At 41.6% G+C, this 21,992-nt stretch overlaps 1 protein-coding gene across 2 annotated transcripts in view; it reads right to left on the reverse strand.

Moving 5' to 3' along the window:
- COL6A6 (collagen type VI alpha 6 chain) overlaps positions 1 to 21,992 on the reverse strand; it is a 135,112-nt gene that overhangs the window by 47,928 nt on the left and 65,192 nt on the right. For both annotated transcript variants that reach the window (XM_027872426.1, XM_027872427.1), the window contains exons 19-23: positions 16,611 to 16,676; positions 15,407 to 15,460; positions 10,290 to 10,325; positions 6,631 to 6,693; positions 3,943 to 4,005 (exon numbers count right to left, since the gene is read on the reverse strand). In XM_027872426.1, coding sequence (XP_027728227.1) covers positions 3,943 to 4,005; positions 6,631 to 6,693; positions 10,290 to 10,325; positions 15,407 to 15,460; positions 16,611 to 16,676 — 282 coding nt within the window. The remainder of the gene's footprint in view (positions 1 to 3,942; positions 4,006 to 6,630; positions 6,694 to 10,289; positions 10,326 to 15,406; positions 15,461 to 16,610; positions 16,677 to 21,992) is intronic.

The raw sequence follows: 21,992 nt of genomic DNA on the forward strand, positions 1-21,992 counted from the left end.
GCAGGGGTTGTCTTATTTTCCTATTTGCATCCGCAGAACTTAAGCTATGCACTTGGTAAATGCTTAATAAATGCTGGTTCATTCATTAATTCATGTTGATTTAACTTAGATGGTTTTATTGAGCTCTTCAAAGATTTTCTAACTTCCTTATCCTCTGCAACAGATGTTGGAGCTCATACAGCTGCCATCACTTTCATAATGGTGTTTCATAAAATCCTTAACTATGAGCAGTGCAAATCAAGATTACTGAATGTCCCATGAAATGATGTTTCTTGTTGTCTTTGGATATATAATAAAACCAACTCTATTATTTGGCTCTCCACAGAAAGCCTGATTCCAAGCCCAATGCCCTATCTACTACACCATCTAGTTGCCCCATATTGTAGTAACGTCCTTTATCACTGTAATATCATATTTCTATACCAGGTCTGTTATTTTCTTCTAAACTACTTACCTGACTCTGTCTTCTGTCTAGGTTGTCTATATAGTATACACTTAGAAAAATATTGCTTCTTTGTCTACTTCTGTTACTCCTCACCCAAACGCTCTCCACCATGTTTCTCTCTTTAGATTTCTCCATCTCTATGTGTGCGTGTGCTCTCTCTCTCTTTTCCTCCCCCCTTAACAACAGTTTCCTGGTTTTCCCAAGGATGCTGGTCAGAAGCTCATTGTTAGGGTGTGAACCCTAGCAAACTAGGTATTTTTAAGAGCAACATATCTTTGCAAATAATTGTTAAAAATGCTTAGGCTTATATAAATTTCACTTGGGTCCCCAGATTAGCACTGGGCATCCCAACTCCTTCCAGCTGTCCCTACTTTCCAGTATTTTACACTAGGCTACCAAGAAAAAATAATCATAGCAAATAGACTCTTCCCCCAAAAACAAAAAACAAAGAAAAGGGAAAAAAAAGAAAAGGCAGAACTATACTTGATTTTCTGGGGTGTCACTGCCTAATTTTTATTTGGACCTTCATTTAATTTCTCTTTAGGATCTAAGCACATACCTGTGTTCATCATTATCAGCAGCAGCAGCACATAGTGCTTAAGGTTTGCAAATGCTTTATATATGTTAAACTCATTTAATTCTCCCTTGAATTCTTTGCAGGTGAGTCATCTAGTTATAACTAAACACTGTATTGAATGCTTCTCAGAACCCTACCAAGAATAATCTTTTTTTTTTTTTGCTTTTTGGTGAGGCAATTGGGGGTAAGTGACTTGCCCAGGGTCACGCAGCTAGTAAGTGTCAAGTGTCTAAGGCCAGATTTGAACTCTGGTCCTCCTGTCTCCAAGGCCAGAGCTCTATCCACTGTGCCACCTAGCTACCTCCAGAATCTAATTTTTTTAAACCTCCTAACACCAAATTTGAGAACTCTCATGTTATACCATTCCAATGAATGAACAGATGTGGTTGTTCAATAATAATTATGATAGCTGACAGTTGCATAGTACTTTAAGATTTGCACACAACCTTACAAGTATTATTTATTACATGAGGAGCCTCACAACAAACCTGAGAGGCAGGTAACACAGGTATTCATAGCCCTACTTTGCAGATTTGGAGACTCAGAGAATTGGTGACTTGTCTCTGGACAGCTGGTAAGCCTCAGTCAAAGGCAGGGTTTAAACTTTCTGACTTCAAAGTCATTGTTCTATCTGCTATGCCACAGTGCCCCCCAAATCCACAGGAAGAAGTTAACGTGACTGAAAAACCTCTTGTTGGGGTAATTTGGCTTTGCCAGTTTCCTTTAGTTTTTCTTGTTAAATTGAAAACAACATTTTGAAAACAAGCATTCATCATTCTTTTGACTGTGGCAAATTCCCCCAAGTTTGGAATTGCATTTTCCAAGTGTTGACAAGGGCATTTTAAGAAAGAAAGAAAAAAAACAGCAAAGAACTCTTCTACTTTCCATCCAGATAAACAGAAGGTCTGGACAGCTGAGGAGAAAAGATGCCTTTTTACTGACTCTGAGGATGCCAAGAGACTGAATGATTTATAGCCATGACCAATAACCAGAGAGACATAAAAGAGAACTCATTCTTCAAGATGCCCTGTAGGGCAAATGGAATCACTTACTCTCATAACAGCATCTTGGATTACAGTTAGAGAGAGTAGAGCAAGGGAGATACCAAGTATGCTGAGTTTCACCCCATCCACACTTGAGCTTTATGGATAAGTAGATGAAATACACAACATGCTTTTTTCTAAACCCTTAACATTTCCCCCTAAAATCTCACCATATGGGTCTGCGCTACTTTTACAAGATCCAGGTAGACAAAATGCAAAACAGACTCCTTCCATTTTATTTTTTGGTTCCTACCTGAATAGAACTGGATAATAATAGCAATAATGATAAATAATAGAGCTGGAAAGCTTTTAGGAGTAATTTGTTCATCAGAACAGATAAATGATGTCAATTGAGGAGAATAGAGATAAGAGATAAAATATATACAAGTAGATGCTTTATAAATATTTGGAGGCTGGGAATGTTGAGCCATTTCTCATTCCTACAAAGGAAAGTAAGGTAATGCAGTACCAGCTCAGAACATAGTTTCCAGGTGTGTCTACCCAATATAGCACTCATTCCTCATATTATAAAATATAATGAGCTTGAAACCCCTATGATGTTGGGAGAATGTTAGATAACTATAGAATCTGATCCTCCAAATCTCTCTAAAGGAGAACATAAGGTCATGTAGAGTAGTTTGAAGAAGTGTCTCCCCAACTTATTCATTGGCAGAGGGGTTCTATATATCCCCCAGGACCACACCTCCAATTGTGGGAACAAAAGAATATAAAGGGGGATGGAATTATCAAGTGTGTTCATATGTTAATCCAAGAAGACATCTCTAGCTCCAATATGGTCTCCTAGTCAATGGGAGTTTGGACATAAACAAGATTTTTTTCCTCAGCTATCACAAAGTCTTGGTGACAGTTGAGTGATTCTCCTGAGGGGCCATCTCCAACACTCCAGGAAAGAGCATTTCTTTCCTCCTGGAAGCCCAGGGGGTGCAGTGTTACAGCCTTGGGAAAGTTTACATCTAGAAGGAAGAACTTATCCCATAATATACAAAGATGAATTGGGATATAAGGGTGATAAACCAGAACGTGTGGCTCTGTTGTTCTAATAGAGTGCTAGGTAAAGAGAACAGGTGAATGACCCAAAAGAGGGTGTGTGGGTAAAGGAGAAGAGGACGATTGCAAAGGAATGGTTCTCATGGGAGTTTACTGAGCATGGAAGTAACATGGCTAGGCTTGTGGTTTCGGCATTCATGCAGGCTCCGCCAGGGTGGTCACTCTTGTGGGACTAAGACCGAGAGATTTCTGCTACTACCTAAAGTTTTAAGGGATCTCTGACCTTACTGAGCCCTTGTGGACAGCTTGAGCGGGTTGGACTGGGACCAGGGATGTGCACACCAACCAAGACCATTAAACCAGAGAAGAACCTCTAAAGCTTCTGCTCAGATTCAGCCAGTACCATCTTCCTGTGGAGAAGATAGCCCAAAGTCACTCCAGATCAGCGGTTCTCAACCTTTTCTAGACGAGGACCCCTTCTTAACATAAAAGAGTTCTCAGTCCACACCTCCGTTGTAGTCGTAGTACTATTAGAATGTGTCATTGAGAAAATAATGACCAAAAAGCTCCTGTGAATTCTATGGCATTTCAACTTCAATTGTACTTTATTAATCATGACAGTGACTACACACATTAAAAAAAGAGTAATAGATACACAGGTGAGACCTATTATTTATTCAGTCTGCAGAAAATACATTTGTTAAGTAGATGGAAATGGCAATATTTGGGGCATGTATGGATTCATATACTTTTTGGAGTAATTCTACACATTCCTTCCCTCCTTTTCTTAGAGGACCATAGTCCACAGGCTGAAAATCACAATTCTATATCCAAAAAATGATATAGTTGCTTTGTCTGCTGATACTTACCGGGGGTCCTTTACTTCCTAGACTCCCTCGTGCTCCTTTCATGCCAGGATCCCCTCTTGGGCCCTAGATAAACAGAAATGGAGAATTACTCCCCTCAGAAGAGAAAACTTCATTAACTTGACTTTCAAAATAGAAAGGCTTTGTCTAAAACACAGACAGAACGAAGATAAGTCCAATTAACACCTCTTTTTTTCCCCCTCTTTTCCTCAGCATGAGAGAGATAACTCATCCATACTCTGACACATTGGCACAATATGGAAACCAATCTGTATGCTAGAGTGTCAGTGATTTGCAGGAAAAAATAATGAAGTCAAACTCAACAAAAATTTTCCTGACCTATTCCACCTATCCCCCGTTATATCAAATATCTTCATACTCCAAACATGGTAGAGTTGTTTGTTTTTTAAAGAGTTACACATGCTTTTTTTAAAAAATCTGATGGAAAACACAAAAATTTTAAACATTTAAAAGTAGTCAATTATAAAAAAAAATCCTCAATGGGATATTACAAAGTGATATTACCTGTCATAAAATAAGGCAAAAATTCTTACTATTACCTTCAGTACTTGTTCCATTAAATAATAACTGCTGATTCATGTAATACCATGCACTGAGTTGTCCCTCAGGCTTGGAGTGAATTTCTCCTTTAATTCAGCTTCTTAGAATCCTTTTAAGTCCCTTTGAGATTCAGTTGAAGTACCACCTTCAACATGAAACCTTTTCTCATCTCGCCAGATGCTAGTGCTCTCCCCGTTTCCCATCATTTTGTACCTATTCCATATATACTTCCATACAGGCATGCTGACCCCTCCAAAAGGCGTCAACTCCTTAAAGGCACTTTGGTCTTTGTATCACAAATGCCCAGAATCAGTGCCTTTCACCTAATAAGTGTTTGAGAATGCCTGTTGATCAACATTGTCTTGTTATTATTTTTGTGTTATTGGAGAAATGTTTTAATTTAAAAGTATATTAAAATTGGGATGGTGGAGATCTCAAATACTGATAGGACCCATCAAGAGTAGAACAAAGCCAAGGACTCCACTGAGACATTTCGTTGCCAACCAGTTTCATTTGAATTCAATTCAATTTGGTTCAACAAACCTTCAATGAACACCTACTATGTGTTAAGCACTGTTTTAGGAAGAAAAATAGACTTAATAGCAAACAGTCCTTGTCCAAAGGGACCTTAAGAAGCACTTCCTTCATTAGGTAAATCATCGTGAAGAAAAAAATTCAGAAAAAAAGTCAATTTATTTGAAATACTTGGGTCCAAGAGAAAAAAGCTTTTTACTGCTGTGGGATCCTTTGAGAAAACACAAGTCAGAGATATTTTGTCCAACTCAAAAGAGCAAATCTGCTGGTAGAAAATAATTGTATGAGTTAAATCTTTGGGGGAAAAAAACTTTCCCCAACAGGACAACTTTTCTTCACGCTTTCAAAGCTAAGGGTGGATTTTATGGAAAAAACATGTTGCGGTTTCTTGCATTTTGGCCCCATTTTTTTCATGTTCTCATTAAATCCAAATCTTTGTTTTTTTTTAACTTGCCTCATATTCTAATGTTTCAGGCAAATTTTGCCCTTTGGCACATTCTTAGTTCCCCCTCATTTGACTGGTGTTAACTCATGCACGCCCTCTTCCCTTGCAGGGAAAAAACTGCTCCGCTTCCAAGATGATCACACCATAGAGAACAGAACCAAAGTTGCTGCTGACATCATTTTGACACGTCTTGTTCTCACACTATACGTGAAACAGTTCTTTCCTACACTAATGGCCAATTCTTCTACTTTGCTCCCTTTTGGGTCTCTGACATTGAACCCCTGCTGTGCAAAGGTGTATTGTTACTGGGAGCTCTGACTTGAGAGTTTTCTTGGCCTCCCTGAAATACCTGCTCAGGTATGGCTAAAAAAGGGGGGGGGCTCTCTATTTCCTGTCGTCTCCTGGAAAAACTTGAGCAGCTAGTTAGTGCAGTGGTGAGTGCCAGATCTAGAGTCAGGACAAGTGGAGTTCAGATTCTGCCACAGACTCTGTGATTCTGGGTAACAAGTCACTTAAACCTCAGTTTTCCCATCTATAAAGTAGGGATAATAATAGTGCAGTACTATTCCTCACAGTACTATTTCAAGGATCAAATGAAATATCCAAAAAGTGCTTTACAAACCTTAAAGTGCTACATAAAGGTTGACAAATAACAATAAAAATAAAAATAAAAACGTAAGCGATTTGAGGTGACTAACATAGGATCAGAAACCAAGAGCTGAAAGGGAGCGTAGTAGACATGGTCTAGAGCCAGCCCCCTCATTTTACCAGAGGAAGAAATTGAGACCTAAAGCAATTAAGTGACTTAACCAAAGTCATGGAGCCAGTAAATGGAGGAAATAGGATTTGAACCCAGATCCTCTGACTCTTTGCTTCTTTCCTGCCTCTATATTTGGTCTCCAATCAGAACTAAGTCCCAATAGTTTATATTCATTAGGCCAAGACTCAGAGGATTTCAAAAGCCTTCTAAATCCATAAAAGGAATCAGTAGCCACAACAGTTCTTCTACAACTGCAGGTGCATCCATCCCAAATCCACTTTGCTAGTTCTCTTCATCTAAAATATTAACAGAGTTTCTACCCTGGCTGTGAATTTTCATTTCTAAACTGGAATATATCTACTTAAAGGTACTAATCAGTGTCAATATTCACCTGGGGTCCTTTTAATCCCAATGGTCCTTCATGGCCATCCAGACCAGAAACTCCATTTATTCCCTAAAACAAAAAGAAATACCTGGTGAGATTCCTGGCAAGACCAAATTTTGACTCGCATATGAGAACAGTGCAGTGTGTGGTTTTGTTTCTAAAATCTGCGTAGCAAATCATTCATAACAGGGCAGTGCAAATAAATGAATTTCCTAAGCATGTTCAAACTGCAATCTTTTTCAGGCTTCATCCTTCTTAGTCAAATACTTTGAGCAGAGATGCACAGAAAAGTAGCAGGAGCAACCGAGTTGAATGATCCCTGTCCATTTTCTGACAGTGCTGCTCTAGAGCCACAAAAGAACCACAAGTTGGACAAGAAGAAGGAGAAGAAAATGTTCTATACCATCTGCCAACTGGAGACATGGTCTCTTAAGTAATGAGGTGTTAGGAATAGCTGAAGAGCAAGATTATGGTGCAAGGGCACTGTTAAATGGTTCAACACCAGAAACAGACTTGGTTTTATCAATGGAAGTGATAGTAAAGAAGATGCATTAACAGTTGTTTTGCTGCTGAACCCTAATGACCATTAGGTCTCTCCATCTGACTCTCAGCTGAAAGATCCTATTAAAATGTGAGCTCCTGGGGTGGTGGGTTTTGTTTTGGGGGGGGCAGAGACTGTCTTGCTTTTCTCAGTGTATCTCTAACACTTAGCAAGATCTTTTTCACACAAGCAGCCCTCTCTGTCTTCCTTCCAAGCTGAAGACCATCACGCTTATCATAGCTTATCTAATTTCTCCAAATCTTTAAATATATTTTAAAGGAGTGACACTTCTCGATCTTTGTGGAAATACCTGAAAGCCATGGAATTATACTAATTGGTAGAATAGAGGAACACCATTTAACACCAACAAAAAATCTTGGCACAGAGGACAGGCTTATTTTGCATGGCCCGTCACTGGCACACATGTGGAGGATTTCAGAGGCCCTGATGAGAGGGGCTGAATGTAAGGAGAACAGCTTGTGGGTCTCTGTGGATGCCACTCTGGCCTCCAACGTTAGGTGAATCCCGTCATGAGCGACTGATTCCTTCACTTTTGACTTCTTTGACTCAGTTTCTGTTTCTACTTTCAATCTCTCTCCCTGATTGATTTCAATCTCCTGGGCTGTCTACCCTGACCCAGGCCCCTTCGTTCCTGTTGCAAATATCTCCCCATCTCTATAGGAATTTTCATCTTAAACATGCTCCTTTAATGGATGCTTGGGCAACACACAAGCCAATTCTCATCCTGAATAGATTTCCAGGTACAATGTTGTAGGAAGACTACTTCCTGCTTATCTGGCCACCAACCTGGAGCTGTCCCATGCCAATGTAAACACAGCTCTTCTCATACCAGGCTGCAACGTATGAAGCTTATTATAAACCTTTAATTTTGGACCAAGATAATGAAAACCTTACAGTTTATAATTCACAAAGAGATGGACTGTGAATCATTGCCATATATAGAGGTAATATAATTTGGCCCACCGTTTAAATGAATGTGTAAATGGCACCTATGACATTTACAACAGAATTTTATTCCATTCTTTTTAAAAATCTTGTTTTGTTTTATACTTGCCCTGAGAAATTTTATTTAGGTATTCAGAGGCATTAGGAAAAACAAAAACAAACCTTTGAATAAACTGAGATCAGTCTTCCAACTGAAATCAAACTAGACTCAAATTTAACTAAAGATGATTAAAATTTGCCTAGTTTTCCTAGTTCAAAAAATTTTACGATTTTAATGTTTTCCCCCCAGTAAATTTGGCCTGGTCTTCCTTTGACATCTGAAGTCAGATAAATTTTTCCAAATTTTATTTTCAGATTTTTCAAAATTTCTATTCTGTTGCCAAGATACTTTAGCATCTTAATATCATATCTGGAAACAAGAGTCAGATATTTCTTAGCCATTATATTATTCTATCAAGAGTTTTACATTACCCTAGAAGCCGGTGTTTCTAGACTGGGTAGCAGTAAGGCACACCATATTGCTAAATGGCGATGATGAAACAGATGCTTTCAAGCCATCCTCCTATTCCACCAACCACTCCTTATGTGAGTTCCCATCGTAACTTCCCACTGCCACCTCTGATGGCTTCAAAAGGCATATTCAGAGAGCAGGAATGGGGAAGGGCAGAAAGAGTAAGCATCTCTCTCTGCTCTCTAAGAGTCTGGAGAATTGGGCTTTTTTTCTTCCCCCATCTAGTCCCTGGGTCTATACCTTCAGAAGCAGACTGAAAACAATCTCCCTGAATCCTGACCCAGTTATCACTTGGACTTAGCCTTCCTTCAGTTCTAGATGCACAACCGCTCTCTAGGCTTCATCTTTCTGATCCCCAATCTTTGTTTGGGCTCCACCCTAGCTCCTCCTGGGTTACAGTCATTTTCTGGGGGTTGATTTTATAAGGTTTTTCAGAGCTTAGGACTTGGGAGCTACAAAGACTGGGGTGCAAATCCAGTTTTACAAATTCACCAGCCATGTGGCCCTAGGCAAGTCTCAGCCTCTCTGGGCCTCAATTTCCTCCTCTGTAAAATGAAAATGGAACAAACATTTATCAAATGCCTGCTGTGTTCCAGGCACATAGTGCTAAGCACCCTACAAATACAACTTCATTGGATCCTCGCGACGATCCTGGATGGGTAATATTATTATTCTCATTTTACAGTGGAGAAAACTGAGGCAGGCAGAGGTTAAGGGGCTTGCCCAGGGTCGCACAATCATGAGCGTCTGAAGATGGATTTAAACTCAGGTCCTTCCCAACTATAGTCCCAGGGCTCTACCCACTGTGTTACCTGATAACCTCTAGGGTTCCTTCCGGCTCAAAATCCACGATTCTATGACCTGTCTGTACATCCTCATTTCTAAAAACAGTCATTCAACCAAGCTTTGCCCAGAGAAGGGCTGAAAACACGCATGTCTCTGCCCTGTTTGCAGGGCTGGAGCACCCAAGTGGGGAAGACTGCGCACCCTGTCAGACATGATTTAAGGGCTGACTGGTTCCACGGAGCTCCTCTTCCCACTCTTCACTTAAAATCTCTGTTATGGGAGACGAGGGTGATAGCACAAGGCATCATAACAATCATTCAGGAAAACTTTGCCTGCCTAGTGTAGAGGACTGAACTAGGCATTTCAGGGGAGTCTAAAAAAGTGACTCTTCAACTACCCTGCTGGCCTCACATCAACCACCCTTCTGTACCGCTCCGAGCACTTCCATGTGCAAAAACTTTCCATTCACTTCCCCTGTCCTGCTTTTGTTTGGTCTTTTTCCCCCTTGTGTGGCTAGTATTTTTTTTTTTTTTTGGTTAGGCAATGGGGTTAAGGGACTTGCCCAGGGTCACACAGCTAGTAAGTGTTATGTGTCTGAGGCCGGATTTGAACTCAGGTCCTCCTGAATCCAGGGCCGGTGCTCTATCCACTGCGCCATCTAGCTGCCCCGTGGTTAGTATTTTAAACCCAACGCATTTTATCTTTTTGGCCTTGCTGGTCTGAGGTCACCCATCAACCCATGGAGGGGGAAGGGAATCATTCTCCACATTCACATTGTCTTTTTGTCATGATGTCGGCTGTGTGAACAAATGCCCCTTTGGGAGTCTTCGCTGTGGGAAGGTGAGGAAGGAATGACGTTACCTGTGGGCCTGCGGGTCCTCTTCGGCCATGCCTTGGCTAAAATGGGAAGAAACAAAGCACAGAACCCCCCAAAGGGATACCATAAATAAACGTGCACATAGAATATGTATATATGCACATATATATCATGCAGACATATGTACATACAACCATAAACGCGTACATACACCCACACACAAGTATACCTCCATAAACATGCATATGCCCCCCTACACAATGCACAAGTGTATACTTCATATATACACGTATATACACATTTATGTATATATACACATACATATATATATATATGTATATGTATACACACACACACACAGAGTTTTAACCTGTATTTCTAATCTGGACCAATTAAGCCAGTTTACTCCCCCTTCAGGAGACTGTCACTAAAGGTGGACACTGACTGGCTCAGCCTACCGCAGTTCAGAACTCTCAGGCTGTCCAAGGATCCATCACATCAACCTCACTCTTCCCTAGAGCTGGGATCACAAGGGTGCCCAGCCCTACTCAGCTTCCATATTTCTTACAGTGCATTTAAAACAGCAACAGGTGCTCTGGGGAACTGTTTCTGGCTAGAACCTGATCATTCAGGGGTGTCCTGTGAAGGCACAGGCCCATCCTACAGAATCCTGGAATCATCGACTTAGAACTGGGGGAACTTTAAAGAACTGCTTTATTTTACAGCTGAGCTAAATGAGACATGAGGGATAAAGTGACTGACCCAAAGTCATACAGGCATGAATGGCAGAGCTGGGATCCAAATTCAGGTTCTCTCTCTCCAAAGCCCCCATTTTCCACTCCTAAAATTAGCAGCATCACCGACCAACTTTCTACAAATTAATTAGGCCGAGGAGTGTTTTTGTGCTTAAATCATATTGGGAAAACTTGTAAAAGCTAGTTTCAGGAGTGTATGGGTATGGAATTCCCCTTGGATAAAAGGGTTTGGGGACAATTTTAAAAGCTGAAATAAAGGAAACAACTCTTTTTCACATTTAAAAATGCTACACAAAATGAGTATTTGTTGCTACATGTACAATTTCCTTTTTGGTGTTTTAGAGAGGGAAATTATCTATAGCAGCAAAATGTTCTCAGAGAACGCTATTCCCATCATGAGGGACACCATCCACAATTCTTTTAAAAATCCGTATTAACCAATAGTCCCTCCGTACTCCACTTTTACTAGAGCTGTTCACGACTTGCAAAATTGACCGAGGCAGATTTCATCCCTTTTTATTTCACCAGGCCAACCACCAAATAAACTCAATTATCGGTGCCGTGTCCAAAAGGCAGCAAGCCAGAGAAAAACAGATGATGAGCCAAGGGCTGGGAGCAACAGGCCAGGCAGATAATCAGTCCCTGAACAACTGAGCTTTGGCTACTTTTGCTCGCTGTGGATTGGCAGGTGGGAGGTGGTGGTGATTGGGGTGGGAGGAAGGTGGCCAAACCTATTCCATTTTATCCAAAGCAATATAACCTGGAAACACTGGAAAAACAAAACAAAACCAACCAAACTAAGACACGAGCCAATGAAGGCAACCAGTGGGCTTTTAAAAAATGATGTCTCGTCATATGGATTTTTTCCCCCCTCTAAGGAGCTACAGAGGGTTTCCTACCAATACCCTCATTCTGGCTTCAGGATCAAGTTGAGGTTCTTAGTAGGAATAACTAATAGCTAATGTTTCTAGAGCACTTTATACATGCATCATCTCATCCAAATCTCACTACCGCACAAGGAAGCAAACACTTCAGGTATTAGCCTAGAGGCCCAGAAAGGTATCTTAGACACTGGCTTTACTGGTCTTAATTCAACTGACAGATTCCAAAAAAATATATCAACAGTTAAAAAAGATCCATGAATGAAATAATGTGTCACATCTGCATAGCACCAGGGCTGGCCTTAAGAGCGGGTAGCCACCTAAATGGTCTGATAGAAGGGTTTCTGGGAAGGACTTTTAGGCCCCAAATATCCTCCCTTCTCAGATTACAGTACTTGAAACTCCATCATTAGAAATTCATACCTCCAAAGTCTTTTTGTACTGAAGAGTCTCTTATTAAAATAAAAAATATCTCTGAGATGTGTGATGCCTTTAGCTTAAGTTACAACTGGCAAGAGGGCTCAGAGGGAATGGGTCATGGGATAGGCAATTCAAGAGATGCATGGAAAGGGAGCACATATCAGGAGGACGAAGAAGGGCTTCGGAGAAAGAAGACAGAGTGCCAGAGATCGAGGGACCAGGAATAGCGCTCCAGCACTCGCTAGCTCTGTGACCTCGGGCCAGTCTCTCTGGACTTCAGCTTGCTCACTCCATGAGGTCCTTTCCAGCTCCATATCCCACTCACAATTTTGCTCAACCTAGATCCTTATAGTCCCTTTAATAGTTTTTAATAAAAAAGCTCTCAATAAACTCCAGTGCTTCCCTATCACCTCCAGGACCAAACGCCAAATCCTTTACTTAGCATTCAAAGCCCTTCACGATCCAGCTCCCTCCCACCTTTCCAGTCTTCTCACACCTTACTCCCCAGCACGTCCTCTTTGATCCAATGATGCCCCGGCCTCCTGGCTGTTCCATGAACAAGGCACTTCCATCTCAAGCTCAGGGCATTTTCTGTTTGCCCTCATGCCTGGAATGCTCTCCTTTCTCCATTTCCACCTCCTGCCTTCCCTGGTTTCCTTCAAGTCCCAAATAAAATCTTCTACATGAAGCCTTTTCCAACCCTTCTTCATTCTAGCACTTTCTCACTCTTAATTATTTCCTATTTATCCTATATAACTTGTTTGTACATATTTGTCTGCTTGATGTCCCCCCCCTTAGACTGTGAGCTCTTCGAGGGCAGGGGCTAATTTTTTACTTTTTTTGTATCCCCAACACTTAGCACAGTGCCTGGCATTGGTGCTTAATAAATGTTTATTGACCATTCTTGGCAGAACAAAGACTCCTAGACTCCCAGCCCTGTGCTTCTTCCAAGACCAGACCAGAAAAGGAACCAAACAGGTAGTCCTAGCTTCCTACCAAGAAGAAAAGTGCAAGAGATTAAGTGCCTGAGAACATAGATGGGAGCCCTAAAAGGAATACTTCAGTTTTTTGGTGCCAAGTGACTCAGAATCTTTAGGATTCATGCTGATCTACCAGCGTCCAAGTATGACTGCATTAAGTCCTGGAACATCTGCAGAGATTTGGGACTCCAGATCATGAGAAAAAGCAATCATTTCTTTAGATAGAAAATGTCAACTCTAATCACAATCTGTCTAAGGAGCAAGTCCATTCATACTCCTGCTTTGTTCTCCTCAGCCGAGCTAGATGAAAAGGTCAATACATGATGAACGGTCCTTTCTACCCCAGTTAGAAGTCAAACCTGCCCTTTGGCTATGGACCACAAATGCTCTTCCCATCTGTCATGATATTCAGTGCTACCTCTTAACAGCAGTCTGGTTGATGAGAAGCCTCCCCCATCCTTCCCAGGCACTGTTGCATGGTAACCAGGACTGCTCCTTTTCCTTGGTGGCTTTCCAGGTCGCCATTGCAATGCCTTCTTGCTGGAGGCCTCCGTTTCAGTAACTCAGTAAAAACACCACTTCTATTGGCTCTTGCCAACTATGGTTCATCAGTAACTTGTGGAACTCTGTGCACCATCTTTCTCCATAAATAGCCAACACAAATGGAGTCCCATTTTAGAATCCTGACTCAGTCTTGCTCTTGAATATCAAATATGATATGCGAATGACATTGATCATGACTGCCAACTGTGATGCCCAAAGAGGGCATAGGATAAGCAGTCAACAATGATGCTGCTTAGCCTCTTGAGGAGGCTTCTACAAGATCGGTTTTTCCTCTTCCCATACACTATGGGATACTGCCTTATGGGCAATATTCTTTAAGACGAAAATGTTTTCCAAGGGTATGTAAGAGAGTCACACCCTTTAGGATGTGAGATGATTAGCTAACACATTATTTTATCCATAGCTGCATTAAAGTAGCATTAATGAAATGTATTTTTCCAGAGACCAATAAATTCTGAACATTTCAGACTTTTCCTTTCTCCCTCCCTCTTGGAATCCATTTTCTTTGCCATGCAAAGAGGACTGAATCCTCAGAGTATATGAGGATGTTTTTCTCTTGAGGTCATGAGACCAGTCCCACTATTATCTTCTGACTAAGGAAGGAATCATAAGCTAAGCCCATTAGACTTAAACTAATCAAAACTCAGGCCCAATTTTCTAATGTTGTTGCTAGGCTCTGAGGGGAAAAACTATAATTATCTAGGAAAGGGCTCTGAAACATACTAAAAAGTGCTAGAAAATATATTAACATGAGAAAGAATGAATTTAATTTAGAATCTAGTATGAAAGAGAAGAATTTATATGCACCTCATATTTTCTCCTATCACAAAATAGCTTTCCTCGGCCCGTTTGCAGTCTCTGTGCTTTACCAGGTAGTCAAGACCAGGCCTTATTTCAGTTTATTCCATGTACTAAGGCCCAAGCATTAATGCAGAACAACAACAACAAAAAAAAAAAAAACCAAATTTGGCTTCCACACAAACATCTACATCTGGGGATGTGTTTTGAGGGATGCAGAGCGGTACAGGATAGAGAATGCTGGATTTGGGGTCAGAAGACCCAATTTCAAATTCCTGTTCTGCTACTCATTACCTGTGTGACCTTGAGCAAATCATTTATCTTCTCTGAGGCCTCAGTTTCCTCATCTGTAAAATGTAAGGATGGGACCAAATGGCTTTCTTACTTCCCTTTCTGGTTCTAAGCCTATCCTTTCACTCTGAGAGAGTCCAGAGTCACCAAGGTATATCCGAAAGTCTAATTAGAACCTAGAATGTGGCATGACTTCTGCAATGATGTAATCTAGCCTGCTGAGAAGATAACGCCTCCCGTGATCCACTCTCCCCTTGTTGGTGATTCCTGTCGTCCCCAGGGCAGGAGGATGCCCCTGAAGATCTAATGCCAATGTTGCTTTCAGAGCCTCCCTTGTCATCAGTTCAGACTGACCAAGCCAGTAAGTCATAATGGAAACACCTAAGTCCCCTCCCTCAGAGGAGGGTCAACCACTGCGGTCACAACCAAGGCCAGAAGGAGGTTTGGCCTCTGGGTCTAGGTGGATTCTTACTGTGTCGCCTCGGGAGCCTGGAGACCCTGGTATTCCCGGCTGTCCTCTTCTACCCTGTCAAGGAAACAAGCAGTTTCATGTGAAGACAAGTTCAAACATTGTCACCTCCCCCATCTTTTAATTAATTTGTAGGAAGCCAGAGGAGCCAACGGGGTCAAATGGGAGAGGCAGAGATAGGTTTTCTCCTTTTGCATCGCATTCCAATGGCCATTAATCACATCTTTCTTTGGGAATATGAGGAAGAGCGGCAATAAAAAATACCAACTAGATGACTCCATCTGTTCACATCTTTCCAATTCACTTTCTGGCATATATTATATCATATTTAAATCAAATCTATCCATTAAATCTTACATGCATTTCATTGCCATTTATTGCTAATGAAATACGTTGTGTATCAGTCATTAATGGGATCATTGTTTTTGGCCTCCTACATATGGGTTATCCATCGGTCATCCAGGATTCAGTCCTTTGGCTAAGTCACTGGGGTGACTAACGCACCACTGATTAACATCTCAAAACACTGTTCTTCCAAAATCTAAATGGAGGGAGGCAAAGTGGCTTATCAGTCTATTTGACCATTCGTGACTCTAGGAAGAGACACGAAAATAACTCTTCAGTAAAGACGAGTGAGGGGCAGAAACTAGTCCAAGAAGTCCTTTTAAAAAAAAAAAATCCTTACGTAAGGATAAAATTCTTAAACTCAAAAACTTGGTGTGAATCTGTCACCGTTAAGTTTGTCAGAGATTTATCTTGAACATCTGAGGAGTCAAGATCACCCAGTTCACGCTATTCATATCATGTAACAACAAGAATATTTTGTTCTTTTACAATGTGTTTCCCCGATGTGTGTGGAGGCAAGAAAACTCTCCTGCTGGCATGAGTTTTATCAAATATCCCTGTATTTTAAATTGGGGAAGAGACATTCCTATTTATTAGACAAATATGCTAAAGTGAAGGTTTATCAAGACATTTACTCCCAGTTCAAAGAAACAACTTAAAATAGAGACCTGAACTGCTGGATGCCAGTAGTCCAAGTGAAAGAGTGACCTTTCAGCTATCACAGAGTTAGCCTTTTTGTATGTTAAACAAACCAGCCTCAGATCATGGTATCTCAAGTTTTATGTCCCATCCCTTATGCTTAGGCTTCACAGTTGGCTTGTGGCTATTTTGCAAAAACAATTTCAAATTTCCACATAGTTACTTGTCTTCCCCTTTCTCCTTTCGGGCCCATGGGTCCGTCTCTGTTATTGTCTGATCCAGGGTTTCCCTAGGAAAAAAAGAATAATAAAAGACAAAATTGTCAGCAGCTTTTGCTAAAAGAAACAAGCAATTTTTACATCATGTCTCCTTGGGTATTTCACAAGACACTGGGCCAAAAAGAGAAAGAAATTGGCAATAGAAATCCCGCTCATTTAAGAGCACAGGAACAGTAAAATAAACAAGTTGTTTGAATGTTCTCCCTTGCCTATGGGTAGCTAGCCTCCTGGCCTTCTATGGTCACTCGGTCCCTTCAGGGAGAGAATAAAGCTCAACAATCAGGCTACTGATGTTGGCCATTAGAACAGTATTACTCTTGAGGGGTCGATCAGCCACAGATGAAGCTGTCCTTGACAGGGTGGATGCATGCCCCTGACCCTCTCTGCCTCTACTATTACTTACTGCTTTCTCTAAGTCACTTCATGTCTAGTCTGTCTGATATCTGGAAAAGGAACAGAAGGTGTTCTCACTAGACTAAGTGGGAGAAGAAGGAAGGTCCCTGTTGGCAAAGCATTATCCCAGGTGCAGGAATACCAAGTCCCAGGTGTGCCCGCACACCCTTCCCTTCTCTCTTCCATACCTCTCACTGCCAAATCTTTGTCAAATTCCCCTTTAAAGTCATGCTGAGAGAGGTAACCAAAAGAAGAATGAGACATTTTTTAAAGAAGAAATCAACCCTTTAGCATTGATACATTTTTTTCTTCTAGAAACTAACCAAATTTTCTAATATCTTTCCATGTCTGCTTTAATGATAGCTAATTCTCATTGACTCCAACAGAACTATGAGTGACTAAGGGCAGAACCTGTGAGGAAACCATGTCTATGTGATGCCAAGACAGCCAATTGGTCTGATCAGTTCCATCCAAGCCCAGCCATCATTTCGCTGGAAAAAACGAAGTCAAACCAGTCGTTTGGCTCAATCGTCCAGTTGTTTGAGGGAGTTTGGTGGCCAATTTGGCCCATCTGGTAAACCCAAGTAAACATCGCATTAGTCAGTCAACAAATATTTGCTGAGTATACACTGGGACATAATCACCCTTCTAAATAACAGATGCGGCTTTAAAATGCTGGGTGAAAAAAAAATCAGTCAATCTTTAAAAAAAATAAACTTCAAAAATGTGCTAGAGTACATTATTGAAAGAAATTCTGAAGGGAACCGTTTAGTCAATCCAATAATTACCTTCAAATTTGTCTTTATTTTCCCTGAGTTTGAATTTTGGTCTATCAAGTTTTCTTAAAATAAGTTAATTTCTATTTTGAGAGAGAAGGTTGGGAAGGGACAAGGCCGGGAATTTAATTTCATTTGCCAGTGAGGAAATTCCTTCTACCAATGCAGACTGGCACCTGCTTTGCCACTCAACAGTCTAAAAGAGATTCCTGGTGCTCACTAAGAGGTAACTTGAACAGGGTCACACAGCCGATATCTGTTGGCCACTTGAACCTGGGTCTTCCTGACTCTGTAGCCAGCCTTCCATTCACTATCCCAGTGGTTCTCAAAGTGTGGTCCAAGGATCCCTAAGGGTCTCAGGTCTCTTTGAGGGGTTTATGAGGTCAAAATTATTTTTATAATGACACAAAGATGCTTTAATTTCTAATAGGATAAATTTTGATAGATAGCAGCTCACATATACAAAAATTTGTATGGGGGTTCCTAAATAATTTTTAAGAATGCTAAAGGTGTCCACAGACCAAAAAGGTTGAGGACTAGTACTCTATACCATGCTGCCTTTAATTACAAAGTATAAACGTGTGTGTGTGTTTGTGTGTGTGTGTGTGTGTGTGTGTAGAGTATCAGTAAAGGAGACAGAGGATACTTAGGAAATTTTGACAGATAGACCACATATGACTCAGCCCTAAGCCGTTTATAGAAAGAGCAGCCCCAAGGGGACAGGTATTTTGCTAGTTGTTACAGAATCGGCACCCTTCTGTCTATACAGGGAACAGGTGCTATTAATTTCTCTCCTTCCTTTCCCACTTGGGTGAATGAGGAGACCGTTAACCATGGACAGCACTGGTCACTTTAGTACATGTGTGTGTTAAGTCTCCTTCCTTACTCCCCTCCCCTCCAACCAAAAGAATGTCCCAATTCTGGGTATGCTCCATCCATCTTTGTGTGGGGTACTCAGAAGTTGCTATTTTAAGGGAGGAATGGATCAGCAGAATTGATGGATTTCGTGGTAGGACCTGGAAAGAAACCACGGGCTCAGAGACACTGGGACTGGAACACATCTTAGAGGTCCTCATTTTTCAGAGGAAGAAACCGAGGTGCAGGAAGGTCAAGTGATTTGCCCCAGGTCACATAGGTAGTGATTCAAACCCAGGTCCTCCAATTCCACAGGCAATGCTCTTCCAACAACACCATACTGCCTTCAATGAGGGACAGTAAAAACGGGGGTGGGGGAAAGTATCCCTATGTCACGTAACTGTTGCCTTGATGGATTTGAGTAGAAAACTTTGGATTTAACTTTCTACTCTGTCCATCTGGAGAACCATTTAAAATAACTTCACAATTAAGCTTGGGTCCCTATTTAGGAAGATGGTCATAGCTATAACTAGGGCATGGTCACCAACATTTTACCACTTGCAATCCTGCAGCAATATAGGAGGAGACAGTCTAGTGCCTAGCTAACAGGAATATTAGTCAATGTAATAAGCCAGCAGAGAGTGAGCTAGGATCCAAAGCCTTCCCAGCCTTGCTCGGGCCTCCACCAAACCAAGCATCTTCCCCAGCGGCAGCTTGGCATAGGTTAGTTGATTAGTATTTATTAAATGCTTCCAATGTCCCAAGCATTGTGCTTGCTGCTAGTAATACAAAGAAAAGCAAACATGGTTCTTGACCCTAGGGATCTCACATTCACACCGGGGAGACGGCAGGTGAATAACTACATACATTAGATGGAAGGTCATGAAAAGTTGGACATGACTGAAAGACCCAATGGCTCTGAGAGGGGAAGAACGAGCAGCTGGGGAGCCGGGAATGGGCTGCAACAGGAGGTAGGATTTGATCTAAGCCTTGAAGAAAGCCAAGAGGAAGGAAATAAAGAGGCCAAGGTGGAGAGAGATCATTCCAGGTATGGGAGACAATCAGCACAAGGCATGGAGACAGGAGATGACGACAATAATAATTGTGTCTACATAGTGCTCTAAGGTTTGTTAAGTGCTTTACACCAATCTCATTTCGTGATGGCCATGGAGTGTTGTAGGTACGCAGCCAAGAGGCCAACAACACCAGGCTGTAAAGGGAGGGGAGCAAAACATAAGAACCTGGACAAGGAGAAAGGGCCAGGCTGTGAAGAGCTCTGAACACCAAACAGAAGGCTTGCTCCTTGATTCTGGAGGTAACCAGCCACCACTCCAGAGCCACTGGAGCTCATTAAGCAGGGGAAAGATGACATGATCAGTTCTGTGCTTTAGAAAAAATGATCCTGGCAGCTGAGCAGAGGGTGGGCTGGAACAGGGAGAGACCTGAAGCTGGGTTTTAGAAGGAGGGGTCTACGACTCGTGTGAGAAACCTCCCTCTCTCCCACAGCTCTAGGGAACACCAGGAGGATGGCTGTTTGTGGTACTTGCCCCAGGCACAAAAATCACAGCTACGGCTCTGAATATGTCTAAGAATGATATGTGTCACTGGACCATGCAGAGCAAATACACTGGTCTTGTTATGTTTTCCTTGACACAAAAGCCAACAAGGAACCTTGTGAGATCTCCTAATCACAGTGACATGTGAGCACCCAAACAGCCAAGGTGGCACGCAGGAGAGTGTGGCATTCCACCAAGTGGTTACATTTCCCAGAAATTAGGTTAATGACACACATGTTATGAATCACCCATTCACATGTATGGTCTCTGCACACACACGCCAACATTAGTTCCATCAACCCTGCTCTCCCATCCTTTCCTTGAAATAGAAACCCACAAGTACCACACACAAGGACAGACAGCTGGGACAAATTTCTGGGTGGGCCGCTGGGGACCCAAGAAGGAGGCTGTGACACACACAGCGTAAAGTGAGGGTTTGGATAAATATGGCACTCCACGGAGCTGGCTTTCCAGGCATCTCATCTGTCAGCTTGCACATTCAAGAAATCAGAGTGCCATTCAGAATATTCAGGCGGTACAATTTTCAAAGGAATTTAAAATTCCACAATTGTTTAGGAATAATTATAACTGAGTTACATTGATGGAGTCTAGAAATTATCAAAATAAATGTTCAGTTTCCCTAGGTGGATAAGTGCAGCCTCTTGAGTTGATCTGTCTTAACATATGAGCCAGATTCTTCCAGGGCATGAACTATTTCCTATTTCTAAGTTAGGCACCTTAGGAAGCTTCTTGAAAAAGAAGAAATGTGAGAATAATAGGATTAAAAGGAAATGAATTATGTTGAAATACAGTTTTAAAAATATTAAAAACAAGTTCATGGATCCCAGGTTAAGAATCTCTCATGTAGGGAAGGTGCTTAATAAATGCTTTTAAAAATTAATTCAATCAATAAGCACCTACTATGTGCCGGGCACCATACCAACATAGGAGACACAAGGACAGAAATCACACCTAGTATCCATCTTGTAGCACCGATTCCTTCTCTTTATGAAGCTGATGCCTGGTGTTTCAAGCTCTCTACAGTCCGGCCCCCACCTAACTTTCTGGTCTTATTTCATCTTACTCTCCTTCTCCACACATGCCATCTTATTTAAATTTCTATGTCTGGAAAGCACTCTTATCGTGTCTGCCTCACAGAATCCCTCTCTCCTTTCAAAGTAGGCACGCAGGCCACCTCCTCCGTGAAACCTACTCTGAGTCCCTCCAGTTATTAATTCTCTCTCCTTCTTGAAGTTATTTTGTATTTACTCAATAGTGCCCCACCTTGTCCTTTCTTCAACCCTACTAGAATGCAAGCTCTTCGAAGGCAGGGCTTTTTCTGGGTTTGGATCCCCAGTGTTTATTATGGTACCTGGCACTTCATAGGCAGGCAGTAAACTTTTATCAAGCACCCACTGTGCGCGCCAAACACTGCTACGCTGGGGATACGAAGAAAGGCAAAAGATAACCCCTGCCCTCAAGGAGCTTACAATCTAATGGGGAAGACAATAAACAAGAATGCGCAGGCAAGCTGCACACGGGATAAATCTGCAATAACCAACAGAGAGAAGGCAGTGGAATAAAGCAGGCCCTTAATAAGTGCTCGTCGAATTGAAATATTTGTTGTTGTTCATTTCAGTTTCAGTTGTGTCTGGATCTCCGTGACCCCACTGGGGATTTTCTTGGCAAAGACACTGGAGGGTTTGCATTTCCTTCTCCAGCGCATTTTACAGATGAGGAAACAGAG

This window comes from Vombatus ursinus, unplaced genomic scaffold, assembly GCF_900497805.2.
Source record: "Vombatus ursinus unplaced genomic scaffold, bare-nosed wombat genome assembly UNPS02014799.1, whole genome shotgun sequence".
NCBI lineage: Eukaryota > Metazoa > Chordata > Mammalia > Diprotodontia > Vombatidae > Vombatus > Vombatus ursinus.